Source organism: Polypterus senegalus, chromosome 12, assembly GCF_016835505.1.
Source record: "Polypterus senegalus isolate Bchr_013 chromosome 12, ASM1683550v1, whole genome shotgun sequence".
NCBI lineage: Eukaryota > Metazoa > Chordata > Cladistia > Polypteriformes > Polypteridae > Polypterus > Polypterus senegalus.
Genome location: NC_053165.1, coordinates 72709078 through 72724306, shown reverse-complemented (window position 1 = coordinate 72724306; position 15229 = coordinate 72709078). Strand labels below are relative to the sequence as shown.

Sequence of the window (15229 nt, the reverse complement as noted above, 5' to 3'; positions counted from 1 at the left end):
TTGCCAAAGAAAAGTGGTCAAAAATTCCAGCGGAGAGGTGCAAGAAATGCATTCATGGCATCAGAAAGTGCTTGAGCTTATGTCTTTCCAAAGAGTGTGCCACCACATATTAAGTCAAGGGTGACATTATTTTGTTGATGTCCTTTTTCGGTTTCTGTGTTATTTAAGATTAGATTTGGCTTTTTCCCCCCAAGGTTTTTGTGCTCATCCAAGGCAAATAAGTGAAACAAACATGTTAACACCAATCATATTGTAGTGTGTTACATTTTGAGGAAGAATTGCTATATTTTCAGAAAGAAAACTGCAGCACTGCCAATATTGTTGGCCACAACTTTGTTATATTGTAAAATTCAGGGGATGGCAAACGCTTTCAAGGGGATACATCAAAGTTTGTATGACTCGCGAACAGCTGAACAAAGTAACCAGTTTGTGTATTTCCATTATAGCAGTCACTAATAGCATGTAGTACTTGATGATTAAGCTGCATTCGTAGGGAGTGCTTTTATGTAAGTAGTGTGTCTCTATTAGTGTTTTTCATGGCAGACCACAGCTTTTGTGTGTGTGAGTGTGTGTGTAATATATATATATATATATAGCTCCTTTAATGTTGAGTCACTTAGACAAACAAGAAAATAAATCCCTAAAGTCAAATTTGGATTTTAATGTGTGTTTTCTCTCTTCTTTGAACAGGGACCAGAGCACCCAAACCCAGGGAAGAAGTTTAGTGCTCGAGGATTCCCTCGACATTGCTACTTGCCAGATAATGAAAAAGGCAGAAAGGTGAGCAGGGAGAGTTGATTTTATTATGGCTACGTAATGAGAGATAGCTCAGGGTTAACCAAAATACCATGCACTCTTGGCTTTTAATGTTGCATGCTATTTATCAAAACAAGGAATGTAATACAGCTTTTTTAATATCAAAAAGGAATAAACATGAATTTAATAAAAACAAAAAGGAGGCAATGTACAATGTACACACTCACTACGCAGTACTTGGGTTGAAATACTCTCTATGTGAGCACCATTCATTGGGATAGACCAACTTGAAGTGGCAAGAATGGATTGTTGTATAAATACATGTTGTGTAAAAAATTCTGTGCTTTAATCTGCACATGATGCAGTATTACAGAAATTTTCAGGTCACCATCTTTTAGTCACAAATTACATCCTGGAATGGCTTATTCATATTTTTGGTTGAATAACTTCTTATCAATGAAATAGACCCCCAAGTATGACTTCCTTGAATGCAGTCAGAATGTGGGATTTAGCCGAGAAGAGCACTTAAAATCTGATTTATACCTAAAGCAGAGGTGAATGTAGTGTTGTGTGAGCATATACTGACATAGATAAAAAGAAAGAGGACAAGCACACAAATTTTTGTTGCAACATATAATGCAATTTACCACACTCTAGTGTATGTTTTTATTTCACACAGTCTTATTGTAATTAGTGTATGATGTATTAATTATTTAGGAATTGCCCTTATCCATAGCATGTAAAACAAACACAATTTACATTAAATTTATTTGATTAGAAGGAAAGCATAAAATTAATAGAGAACTAAATTTTACATAGAGCACATGAAGTTAGCCAGAATATTGCAGGAACTAGTAGTCTACTTGACTATTAGGTTCTGAAATATCTAAAGACATCCTTGAGAAAGTGAGGATAGTGGTGGTAAGCCTGAGCTATGACATCTTGCAAGATGCGTTATCAAATGGTGCTCATATTTGACCCAGAGCTGCTCTATTCACATGGATTTCCAAGTGAGAATGGCAAAGTATAAAAACCTGTCCTTGCCCACCAAACTTCACTCCCATATAAAGACTTCATCCACCATGTGCTGAATGAAAATTCTAGAAACAAAACATAAAAAAGAAAATGATGTTCTTAATAAAATAATAAGAGGATGCAGGATACAAGAGACTCATTTATTTCCAATAGCTTATGTGACAGATAGGGGGCACTATCGTTCCCTTGAACTCTTGTCCAATATGCCAGACACCAGGTAAAAGTCCAAAATTTGACTTTATTTATAAACAACAGTGCACAAAGCACCCTCCTCTCCACTATACTCATTCATACTCCAAAATACACAATAATAAACAACCACCGTCCCACCTGCTCAGCTCGCTGTCTGGGAGCTCCCACAGTCCTTTTATATTCCCTGACCTGGATGTCTTCCCAATCCCCAGTCCATGTGATTCTTTATCAGATAAAAAGTCCTTTTCTTCACCCTGGAAGCACGTCATTCCCCTTGTCCATGTGACTCGGACGTACTTCCGGGGTGTAAGTCAAATAACCATTGTTCCTCCCTGCAGCGTCTCCTAGTGGCCCCCCATGGTATCCAGCAGGGCTGTGTATAAAAACTCCAATGTCCATGATGCCCTGCAGGTCTTCGGGGGACCTCCATACTGCAGGGAGGGCTCCACCTGGCGGCTTGGGGGTATTGGCCAGGATGAACGGTCGGCCTTACACCACACTTATTAACAAGGAAGCTTTTATAATTACCAAAGCCTTTTCAAGCTGTTTATTAACAGTGCCTTGACATTAAGAACATAGAAGAGTTATCTTTACATATACAAACGTTATTTCTATAGAGTGCCAAATCACCTCTACTCTTACATAGTGGTCAAGTCACATAACTAATAATGGGCAAGGCCCTGTACAAAAATCCTGTAACTGCCATCTAGCTCCCTTAATGTATTGTGTTACCTTTTGTAAGAATTGTCTATAAAAATCCATTGAATTATAAAGCCTATATAATTAAAATGGTAGGGCATTGTAGGATCATTGTAAAATGCCTTTTTTAATATCAAGATTTATTTTGCTGTTTCTTTTTAAAACTAGGTCTTAAAACTTTTGATTGTTGCGTGGGATCGCCGGCTGATTTTTACCATTGGCACATCTAACACGACAGGGGAGTCGGACACTGTGGTCTGGAATGAAATCCATCACAAGACAGAGTTCGGCTCAAACCTGACTGGACACGGATATCCAGACCCCAACTATCTGGACAATGTGCTTACCGAACTGTCTGCCCAGGGAGTGACAGAAGAAAGTCTGAAGGACTGAGGGAGAAATGGGAATTCGTGTCACTTTAAAATTTCTCACTGAATGGGTTTTTTCCTAGAATGAACCAAATGGAGAACAAATCTTTTAGTGACTTACTGAAGAAATCAAATTTTAAAAATGCTTTAGTGCATTGGGCACAAATCACTGTGCCAAAAAGTAGCAGAGACAAGTCAGTGGTGTCAGATGGAAAAAGAACTGCACCAGTAATGGTTTAATGATAGATGGGGATGCTGTTTAAGACTTCGGTTTCTGTTCAGGCAGCTTCACAAAATGCAGTCAGAAGGGAGTCAACAAAATTTAAGTTTGCCTATGTAGAGATGCCTGTTACAAAAACTTGAGCACCTCAGTATGAAAACCGCAATCCGTGCCGGTCATGATGCAGTCACTTCTAAAAATGTTTATACTTGAGTGGTTCTTCTTAGGCAGCTGTATTGCGGATGAAATAGGCATTCCTGACCGACTGTTTGGTAATGGAAACTGACCATTACCTACAATATATGATTGTCTGATAGGACTTAAGTGGGCACTTCCCTGCTTTCATCCTCTGCTTATGCCATAATTGATGTACATTTTCTATGATTTAGTTAAACTTAAAAGTACATTCAGGTGTAGTACATTCAGCTATAGTTTTATAACTTATTTTCTTTACAGCTGGCTTGTGCTCAAAGGCAACTGTTGCCGTTTTGGGTTTCTTGTGACCCTAAATAGATTAGGAGGAAAAGATAATATAAGGATCTTGAGGTTTATTTATGTTAAAGTGATAAGCAGAGCTTAAAGCCTGAAAACTTATTTGCACCAGCGGTATAGAGCGGTGTACCACAGTGGTTGACTTTCAGTGGCAGAAAATTCTTTGTCCAACCCTACTTTTTAAGTCAACAGAGAAGGAGGAAAAAATGCAGCATACTGTAAAACCTAACAATATTGGAGGTGGTTTCTTCCTCTGCTCAAGACTTTTTTTTTTTTAAATAAAATGTATAAATATACATTTATGACTTAATTCAGATTTGAATGCAACCAGTCAGAAAGTTCATGCCTGTTTTTAGAGAGTTCATCTAAATTGACCTTGAATGTTGCCTGTTACACTGACTGTACAGAAGCAGTGTCAACACATTAGCCTTTTTCTTTTGAAGACACTCTGCCAGGCTGAGGTCTTCTCTGACCTATGGTGGTGCTGAAATCATCAAACATGCACTTGGGTTTATAAACAAAAGACTTGATTATTGAAATACTGCAATGCATACTACAACAAGACTTCACCTTCAAAACTCTTTTAAGTGGACCTAGAATGCTGTTTCCCCAAGTTGTTTTGTTGTATTTGCAACCACATCCTTGTTGCATTGATCCTTTTGATCCTCCACAGCCTACACTTGTTTTTTAATAAGGCGTGTAATCACTTGAACACTTTCCTTGTTGCACAAACAGACTTTAATGGCATGGTTTCCTTAAATCTATCCTCCATTCCACACATACCTATTAATTTGGCAAGAAGATACTAAGCAGGTAGACTTAAAAAGAAATCTCCATTCTGTGAAGGGTAAGCTCCTTTCCACTTTGGAAATGATTGCTGGGGAACATGCCCCTTTTCCTTACAACAACAACATTTATTTATATAGCACATTTTCATACAAAAAAAATGTAGCTCAAAGTGCTTTAAAAAATGAAGAATAGAAAAATAGAAGACACAATAAAAAATAAAAATAAGTCAACATTAATTAACATAGAATAAGTGAGGTTCGATGGCCAGGGTGGACAGAAAAAAAAAAAAAACTTTAGAGGCTGGGGAAAAAAAAAAAAATCTGTAGGGATTCCAGACCAAGAGACCGCCCAGTCCCCTCTGGGCAATCCAGAGCACAACTGTAGTCAATCGTTATGCTCAACTAGACATGCTTTGACAATGTAATATAAAGTAATGAGTGTGTTCCCATTTACCAGTTGAAACCCTGCTATTTGTCGGCCTCAGGTGTGAATATTGTAGCCTTTTACTTGTCATCTCAAGGTGCAAACAGATGGAGCCTTTGATAAAGCATCCCACATTATATAGAAGTTGCTTTCAGAAGCGTTACAGTATTTCCTTTATTGAAAAATCAGCTTTAAACTCATGTTTTTTTTTCTGAGAATTTCCTTTTTCGGACACTATGTATATTTACAAATGTAGTGAAGGTAAATTAAGGGAACAGATGCATAGAAACTCATATAAAAGGAATGAATACATAACACCACATAATACAAATATCTGCAATACACATGGAAAATATCTTTCAGCTGTCCCTTTATGCCTAAAATGATTGGCAACAAGTCCGGATATCAAAAGGTGTTATTTATTGTACATGAGTAAAGCATACATAAGGGAGTGAAAGAAAAAATAAAAAGGAAACGAGCACAGAAAACCTTCCCTGGATGAGTGGCATAACCACTTGCCCACCTCTCAAGTACCATAAAGATATTCTTTTTCCCTCCGCCTTTCCCCTACCATGTCTCGCATTCTAATTCTTAAGAAACACATTCAGTACCCTGACAAGTGAAAGTCGGCAGTCTTGTCAGTGTCTTTCGTTAATACAATACTTTTGAGCCCTTGAAAGTTCATTATAAATTAAAAAGTGATAGATTGTAACTAAAGGCATTATAATATTATTTGTTCTGCAGTTTATGATACCTTGACTGCACATAGACAATATAATGGCAGCACCTTTACCCCACATGTGTCATTCAGAATAAGTAAAAGGGTCACCTGATGCACGAACCAGCTCCTGTCAACACGTATCAAATAGCCAGATGGATGGAGGTAGTTGGGTTAGATTGGTTTTCCTATTAATTGAAACATTAATAAATTGGAATGAAATGAATGGTCACCATTCCAAAATTGTAAGCTAGTTATTTCCAGTTGAGGTGGTTCAGATGATCATCTTCTATTTGAATAATCAAATTGATTTTGTTTCTGTTTGTCCAGGAGTTGGGCTTCTGGTTTGCATTAAGACTATCAATCAGAGTTTACATGCACACACACAACTGGGATGAGGTGAGTAACCTGATGAAGGCACAAACCTGATCTCTTGCAAATTCACTTTTACATGTGCAAAGCCATTTAGGCTCCAATGTAAAGAAAAAAAAATAAAGGAAAAGCTTAAAAATCCAGTGCCATGAATCTGAAAATAAGCATGGAGTCGGCTTCTGTCTGAATTGTGCTGATGAGCTTAATACTGGATGTTCAGCTCATCACCATACATTTATTGGTTTCTGAAATATTGAGACATATCAACCAGGAGGAGGAGTAATGTGATTAACACAAGCTTTTGCCTCAGGAAATTGATCTTTGTGGATGCTTCCACTGTTTTTACCTGTGGCTGCTGGATACGTGTGTGAAGCAAAGACATGCACAGGCAAACGTAGTAAAGTAACCTTGTTTAGGGGTTGGCCACACAACCAGGTTACTCATACAGAATTGTTAGTGTGTTAACCTGGCTTCTCTCTGAGACAAATATTCCAGTTTTTCTAACTGGTATAAGGGTTTATATAGTACTGATTTTGGCACTTAATTTTGCTGGAAAGTGCTAATAATATTGAGCCCAGTGCTTGCTTCCCACTTTCTTCCAGATTTTGCACATTGATATAGAAAGAGGCCTGGTGATAGGATGAGGATGGATATGTGTTAGGTAATTAATTTTCCTTTCTTAAGGACATTTAAAAAATACTTACGGTAGCCAGTTCACATCTCTATAGACCCTTTCAACTCTTTACAAATCACCAAACACACACTGGTTAAAAATGTATTGTTATCCCAGTATTTCTCAATAACAGAAGAGAAACAGTTTGGAGTTCATGCCTTGACTGTCTTTCCACATAACCAGCTTAACACCTGAATGTGTACAGATGAGTTTGTAGGGTCTTAGACATTGCTTGCAGCAGTCCTGCTCATTGCTTGCTCACTGTCTATAGCAGTACTGACTAATGGGCAGTGTGTGCCCTGTTTTTCTCCTTTAGAGGCCACCATGCCTAAGCAGCTGGCATATTTGTGGCATACTAAAGTATATTACTCTCAGGAAGCCTGAGCACTTTTTCTTAAACATGTGCAAGAGTTCTGTCTGCCACAATAAAGATGTCACCACTGACATATACTGTAGATCTATCTGAAGGCCTGTTGTGCTTTTACTAACCCTTCATATCTCTAAATAACGCATTTATATCCTTGCATTTTGGAAATGTTTTCCTTTGTTTCTTTCTCAGCAGATTTTGAATCTCATTTGATATTCTGGGGTTTTGGTTTATGTTAATTTAGAGTAAAGATGAACTTGAACTATGCAGGTGGGATGACACCTTTGCATTTCATTGGTATTTTCCCATCATTTGGGATCTGCTGAAAACATTAGATTCAGTTTCTCAAAACTTCTTGATGGATGGTTACATCCTTGGCAAAAGTGGCCATTTTACAAGGATCACTGAGAGAAGCTTTTCCCTCATAAAGCCACTGTGCAACATTTCACTTTGATGACAGTGACATGCACTCGGAGCAAATATTATTAATGTTGGCACCATTTATCTAACCTCTTAATTCTCTGCAGCATCATTAATGCACAATTTGTAATAACTTGGCAATAGCCTGTAAAAAAAAGTTCCTGAAACATGGAATGAAGCTGAAAAGTATATGTGCACTCTAAAGACAAAACATTTTGTAAGTCCCAAATTGGTGGATAGACATGCCAAACTTGGGGTTTTCAGTAGTGTACAAGGCACATTGATCTGGCAGTGTTGCCAGTCCCAATGCTATAGTGCCCATCTGACTTAGCCAGTTTTTAATGGAATGTTTTTTTTGCCTTTGGGTGACCAGAATTGATGTGGATGATTTTTTTAGCAGGAGACCTCCACTACTGTTACCTTTTGGCTTTTTAGATCATAACAAATCGAGCAACAATCTATTAATCCAATGGGAAGCCTGTAGCAGTGGGGTGGGGGGGTCTTTTGTGGTGTCTCATGTTCATGGGAGCAGACACAGATGGGTGGGAACACCATGCTCAGACAGATTAAAGGTACCCTTGCATTTTTTCTTTCAAGGGCATGTTTCTTTTGGGTGGATTTCCTACTGAGATATTCTAAAAGCCATCAGAACTTCTTTTTTGTAATGTGTGGCAAATAAGAAACAAAAGTGTTTTCACATAATAAAAATATATAGGAGGCTTGAAAAAGGAGGCTTGGAAGATTCCAGTACAACAAAGGGCTTGTCATTTACTTGTCTTGACTTCGATATGCTGTTGAATGTGTTGCATGTTTGTGTGTTACTTGTGAATAAACATTCCCAAGAAAATCTGTTGTGCTGACTGGCCATTCTCTGTCCATTGTGTTTGACCCAGCAACCTGATTGGAGTTATGTGAACATTCGGGGTTAATTAGTAAACAAAATTATTCAGATCAAATCCTTGTGAATTTTATGCATACATAATTTACCACGGGAAGAGACTATAGGCAACTAAAACTTGAAGCTTGGAATACAATGTTTGACTTGGGTCTAATGGTTTAACACTGCCCCTCTCTCTGTAGATCACCATTCTCATTATTTATTCCAGTTACCATTTGCCAATCCATCCGAATGCAGAAAGACTACTTACTACTTGTAGGTATTCATCTTGCTGCTTGTTGAATGACCTCTGGTGCTTACCTTTTTAAGGAGATTAAAACTGAAGGACAGCTTGGAGTATCAGGAGGCCTGCTTCATGTTGCTCGTTGGGTGTAAAGCCTTGTTTTCTGAGATTGCCCAACTGGTGATGTCCCAAATCCATACCTAATGTGCTGTTCACACTTGTTCGTGGATATCTAATGATTTAGACTCACTAAACTGACACTGTGGACTGTGGTTTGGATAGAGGGAAGACAGCCCTGGGGCGTCTTTGTTTCCATTCTCTCTAATAATAAAATTTTTAAACTGGGAGAGCTCAGTGTCGGTGCTGGGGTGCTGTAGTTGCAAGAGCTTTTCTGTTAATCCGAAGCAGGTTTGTGTCTGAACCCCGGTGTTCATTTATTCATTTGTCCATTGTCAATATAGGTTTTAAATGCCCCTGCTCTGTGTGTGTGTTGCTTTTCCATAAAACCCACAGAAAATGAGCCAAGCCGAGTATTTGTTTGTGAACATCATGTGAAGCATTTTCAATTTCTAAAAAGTGAATTTAATTTCCAAAATCATTGTCCTTGCAGATCATGGAGAGGAGCAAGACAAATCAGTAACAGATGCACTCGCTTTATTCCATGTCACATGCATTTTAAAGATGATTTTGATATAATAGGGCAGATGCCAAAACTACTGCCTGGTACATAATTATGCTCTTGTTTCTAAATTTAATTAAATTTTAAATCCATTCTCTCTGTGGAAGTCCAAAGCAGCAAAGAGCTGAATTAAGTAAAGAGCTCTCATTTAAAGTTGGAATTTGTTTTAAAAGACAAATCTGATTGTAAGGAAGATCCCACAAAATAAAATTTGGAAATACATCTGGAAAAGAGTAGGAAACAGGTGTCATTTTACAGTGCGAGGGTGTAGGTGGGTGTAGTTTTGGGGGCAGTCGATGGACATTTAAAGGTCATTAGAGATCATCTGTTTCTTAACTCATGACAGAACAGGCATTAACAGTAACCACATTGATTTCTATAGCCTATTTTATGTGTAAAAGTAAATTTACAAATACCTAAAACGAGAGCTACAAAAACATTCTAGAGTTCTGTTTTAATGCAGTTAAAAAAAAAAGTTAAGATAAATTCACTCAAAATGAAAGGTTATTTAAATCCACAACTCCTAGTGATGTGTTTGTTTTCTTGGCTTCAGTTTTGAATGCACTTCCCCTAAATTTCCACTGGTGTCCTTGTGTATGTGATTCATAAGGAATTCTACCTCTTAAGTGATGTTCCTGATATCACTGGGTGTTCCAGGTCTTTTAAGATCACACACACTTCTCCAGGTGACTCAGAGCTGATCAGACCTCTGTTTGTGTCCAGTCAGCTTGTTGGCTACCTTGCCCAATGGTTCTCCTATTTTGAGCCACAGCTATCCAGAGGTGCTTTCTGCTGCTTTGGTGGTATTGCAGATGGCTCTTGTTCTCCTCCTCCCCCTGTCTTTTGATGCCCACTGTCCTGAAAACTCTGCATAGATTTGGCTGCAAAGCCCCTGCAACCAGCCTCAATATCACCTTTCCCTCCACTTGTCTTCACCGCATTTGTTTACTAGCCACTTATACTTGGTGGGTGAGATGCCTTTCAAAGACTTCATCCGAGTGATCTTCCCAGGGGACTGTTAACTTGAGCAAGATGGCTTTCTAGGCTGATTCAGACACAAGGAGAATATATGGTCTCAAGGTGGTAACCGTGATGTGTTTTAGTAACTTAAACTGCTTCTACCACTAGTTTGTCAGTCCCTTACCTCCTGTGAGTCTAGATTGCTCCTTGGGTCTGATAAAAGTAGTTGTCTTGTGGGATGATACCGTTTGCTCTACACAACACCCTTAACTGATGGTTTTCGCCAACAGCTTAATGACCTGATCGTGTTGCCAGTGGAGCAAAAATTTATGATGTGCTTCAATGTATGTGTGTGGAAATTTGCCAGGCGAAAAAAGCACATACACAGCCTGCACAAGGAATTGGATATGGTGGGGCTTCACATTCTATAGCTTGGCCCATGTCACCTTCATATCTAGTGCATTATCTTGATGTACTTTGTCAATGCCTTTAAAATTTTGAAAACCTGGACTAGGTCCCCACTCAATCTGCCCTACTTGAGAATAAACAGGGTTAATTCTCTGAGCCTGTCCAGTTGGACATGTCTCTCAGTCCCCACTTGTTTGCTCTCCTCTGCTGACTGAAACTGCACTCGGTACACCAGGTATGGTCTCACTAGTGCATTATACACTGATCATTCACAACATTAAAAGCACCTGCCTATTATTATGTCTCCAAAACAACTCTGAGCCATTGAAGTATGGACTCCAAAAGACTTTTGAAGATGTCCCATAGTATCTGGCATGCCATGTCGCACAGATGCTCAATCAGATTGGGATCTGGAGAAACTGGGGGCCAACTCAACACCTTAAACTCTTTGTTATGTTCCTCAAGCCATTCCTGAAAGCCTTTTGCAGTGTGGCAGGGTGTGTTGTCCTGCTGAAAGAGGACACTGCCATCAGGGAGTACCATTACCATGAAGGGGACTATGTGGTCTGTATCAGTCTTTAGATTGGTGTTTAATGTCATAGTAATGGCCATATGAGTTCCTAGCAAAACATTGCCCAGAGCGTCACACTGCCTTCTTTGGCTTGCCTTCTTCCCATAGTGAATCCTGCTGCCATCTCTTCCCCGGTTAAATGATGCACATGCATGCAACCATCTAAATGATCTAAAGGAAGGTGTTTTTACAAAATAACCTAACTCTGCTGGTGTCAAATTTGCCCCTTGCAATGTAATGTGTATCTGACAGCCCTCTCTGGGACGTTAGAGGCAGCTGCATGTTAACAATGGCCACCGTTTCAGCCCAAAAACTAAAGCATGAAGGCAGTAGTACGAGTCAGGATGTAGATTGAGTGAGGAAAGAGTGGAGCTACAGTGTGCACCTAAAGTTCAGTATTCTGAATGTGGTTCAAGTCTGCCATCCAGAAAAAAGAAGTTCAGCAGGATAAAATAGAGTGAAGATATCTGGGAACTGTAGGGAACAAGAAAAACACCAAAACAAGCCAGGAGTCGAAGGATTTGACGAGAGGACTTTTACCGGGCTGTCATCACACATTACAACACTCAGGTATGCCATTTAGATTCACTTTTCCCCAGCTATATGATTGGTTATTGTGATTTGGTTTAGTTTTTTTTATTTGCTACACAAGTTTTTCTTTATATTTTTCTAGCTATTTAGATAGATAGATAGATAGATAGATAGATAGATACTTTATTAATCCATCCATCCATCCATTTTCTAACCCGCTGAATCCGAACACAGGGTCACGGGGGTCTGCCGGAGCCAAACCCAGCCAACACAGGGCACAAGGCAGGAACCAATCCTGGGCAGGGTGCCAACCCACCGTAGTACTTTATTAATCCCAAGGGGAAATTCACATACTCCAGCAGGAGCAAACTGATAAAAAACAATATTAAATTAAAGAGTGATAACAATGCAGGTATAACAGACAATAACTTTGTATAATGTTAACATTCACCCCATGGTGGAACTGAAGAGTCGCATAGTGTGGGGTCTCCTCAGTCTGTCAGTGGAGCAGGACGGTGACAGCAGTTTGTCTGTTGCTGAAGCTGCTCCTCTGTCTGGAGATGATCCTGTTTAAATTTGAATGCTGATGTTTCTGGTTAACGGTTTTGTTTTGTTATTTTGTTTAAAGACTTGGTATACTATTGTTTTACAATGGCATTTTTATTAACATTATTGAATTTTGGAACTCCGTTTCAATGTGTCTTTTCGTGGAAGTCATTACTTAAATGATGGTGTTTATTCTGTGTTTGTAAGTTGTCCAAGTTGGTGGATGTATACATAGAGCCTTTTTTGACTGCGGCACCCAGGCTCAATTTTGATGTCTTTGGGGTCAGAATGAGCAAAACTATTACAGTTGAGCTGAGTGGGACGTGAAGTCTTGATGGCTGTCAGAGCTCTTGGATTTTCTCTTAACACCCCAGTATATTTGATTCCCCCTCTTGTCCTATTCTTCTTCACTCCATGCCCCCTAACATATTTAGTTTTGAAGTATCTCATTGGCTCATAAAGCTTATACAAGCTGCTGGAGAACAACAGACGGTGGAGGCAACGGTGGCATTGGCCGTGCCCACTGCTGTTTGATTTGTGAGTTGCTCTCCCTGTGCAGCTAATTAGTTTACCAATTAGGGAGTCTCGGCTGCCCCAAGGCAGGTGCTGCTCATTAACAATTTAATTAGAGAAAGAACTGCAGCCCCCTGTGTTCCTTGTGATTGTCTGAAAAGCGTCTTTCTTGCATTTCTTGTTGTTATTTATTTATTTATTTTGTGAGTTGTCAGATGAGAGTATGCCCTCTGCCAAAGCAGTCCGTGGATAACGTGATTCCATTGGGAGGACTTGTTGACAACGTGGAACACGTCTGCTGCAGGCTGTGGTAAGACTGAAGCCATTAGTTGTGTTTGAGATATATATATGTATATAAATCACTCATGATGTGTGCATGTGTATATTGTAGATAATATTAAATTCAGTTTTTTATTAATAAAAATATAATATATGGGAGGATCAGCCCACCCCAGGGCAACCCCTGTATGAAGTTAATATAGGATGTCTGAGCCCTGCGATGTTTCTGGCCTTGAATATGTGTTATATTAAATGAAGACGCGTGTTTAACTGTGGTTTTGTTTTTCTTCCTAAGTCCAAGCTGCACAATTGACTGACACTGTGTTTGTGTGTCTTTTGTCGGACCACTAGCCCTAAATGAACTTAAGAAGATTTGTAAGCTGGAGGACTTCCAATTCATGATGACCTTTTTCACTTTTCATCTTGTTTACTTGTACCTGGCAGGTGTTTCCAAGGTATTTGTGTGGGATCCATGTTTCAAGCAATACCAGTACCAGTGCTGTTTCACATTGTTGATCATGATGGTGTTGGGGACAATGGAGTACAGATGTCACAAAAATGGATACTTTTATAAGGTACAGAAGAGAGAAATGCAGAGCAACAGACAACACAAAACGCTGCTGGCTGGTCCTCTTGGCCACTAGTCATGGGCTACAGCACAGCAGCCCCTTCTCTCTTTTTTGCTCTACACTGCAGTCTCTTCCCTTCACCCCTGGACTACTGTTCTCGTTTGAGACATCTTTATGCTCCTTGGACTTTTTCTGTGCCTAACCTTTGCATTCTTGGGGTCTTTATAGTAGGTGACAATATTGCCACGTTTTCAGAATAAAGTGAAACTCTTGCTTTCATGTCTGAGCAACATGCAACAAGATTTCAAGAACTGTCCTCCTCCCTTGGGTCCTTGTAGCCTTCAAAGGGCTGGATCACTCTGGCCGGGAAGTTCAATTCCACATCTCCCAGTCAAGGAACTTGTACAACCATTGACTTTCTTGTCTCCTGTTATTCTTCTGTCCCAGTTATCCTGGCTTTGTACCGTGTAAGGGCCTCTCTAAAGTTTATACTGCCAGGCAGGTCTCGATACACCTGCAAGGCCTGTCACCTCCTGGATAGCACCAATCTTTCTAGCTTGCTTATATGACATTTTTTTTTTGATTCCACATTTGTCCTTGGCATCCAGCAGTCCAGCAATCTACCACCACCACACTCCAACAGCAGCCATTTTTCATTGGTAGGCATCTATCTGATGCCTCATTCTGAAGCTTCTGTTATTGGATCAGGTGACAACTTGCTGAGTTTTTCTGCCATTTTGTGTAAAATCTGACAGAGTGAAGTGATTTTAATGATTATTTGGAAAGGACTGGTTGAGGAATTTAGTATTCTTTTGCATTCAATAAAGGTGATTGTGCTATTTTATTTTCTTTGTAGTTTTAGCAGTTTACCTTTTTTAGTTCTCTTGAGGGGAACTCTACATCAGCAGTGGCCGACGGTTGCTACTCTGCGCTGCTGCTCTGACTTCATTCAGCGAGGGATTTCTCTGCTCCTTTACATTAGCAGAGTTTCCCATAATCACCGTCACTGGAGGGATTCCTGGTGGTTTGTAAAAGACTTCCCTGTGGTGCTCATTTAATAAAGAGCTCTCCCAGTGGAGTTGTAGCAGTCTGCCACTTTCTTATTTTACCAAAGGGAAGTCTTTTCATTTGCTGCTTTGAGTAGAGCTTGTTTTGTTGTCGCTAATTTAGCTTTTGTGTCAGAATCCATTGTTGAGATATTGTAAATGTAGGGGAGGCAAGCTTAATTCTGGTTTATGTTCCAGCTTCTTTTGTCATATGTTTAACTTCTAGGACACACCTGTGACAACTACCGTGGTCTTTACGGACAGGAATAATCCACACTTGGAGCTCTCCTGGACTGAATCACATGGCACTGAACTACCGAGGATGACAAAGAAGAATGGAGAGGTAATGTCAGTGTGACCCTCACACTACATTTAGTTTGATCGAAAAGAGAAGTTGATTAAAAAGGAATCAAGAGCAGCAGGAATGAGCAAAAAACCTGAGTTTGGTTCAGAGTGGAGGTTCTTATACACAAATCAAATCG

The 15229-nt window shown here is 39.5% G+C and overlaps 1 protein-coding gene across 2 annotated transcripts in view; it reads left to right on the top strand.

Annotated features, from left to right (window-relative positions):
* The window catches only part of dtx1 (deltex 1, E3 ubiquitin ligase), a 98455-nt gene extending 93715 nt beyond the window's left edge, over positions 1-4740 (top strand). For both annotated transcript variants that reach the window (XM_039772246.1, XM_039772245.1), the window contains exons 8-9: positions 691-780; positions 2851-4740. In XM_039772246.1, coding sequence (XP_039628180.1) covers positions 691-780; positions 2851-3075 — 315 coding nt within the window. In that variant the 3' untranslated portion in view covers positions 3076-4740. The remainder of the gene's footprint in view (positions 1-690; positions 781-2850) is intronic.
* Positions 4741-15229: the final 10489 nt, after the last annotated feature.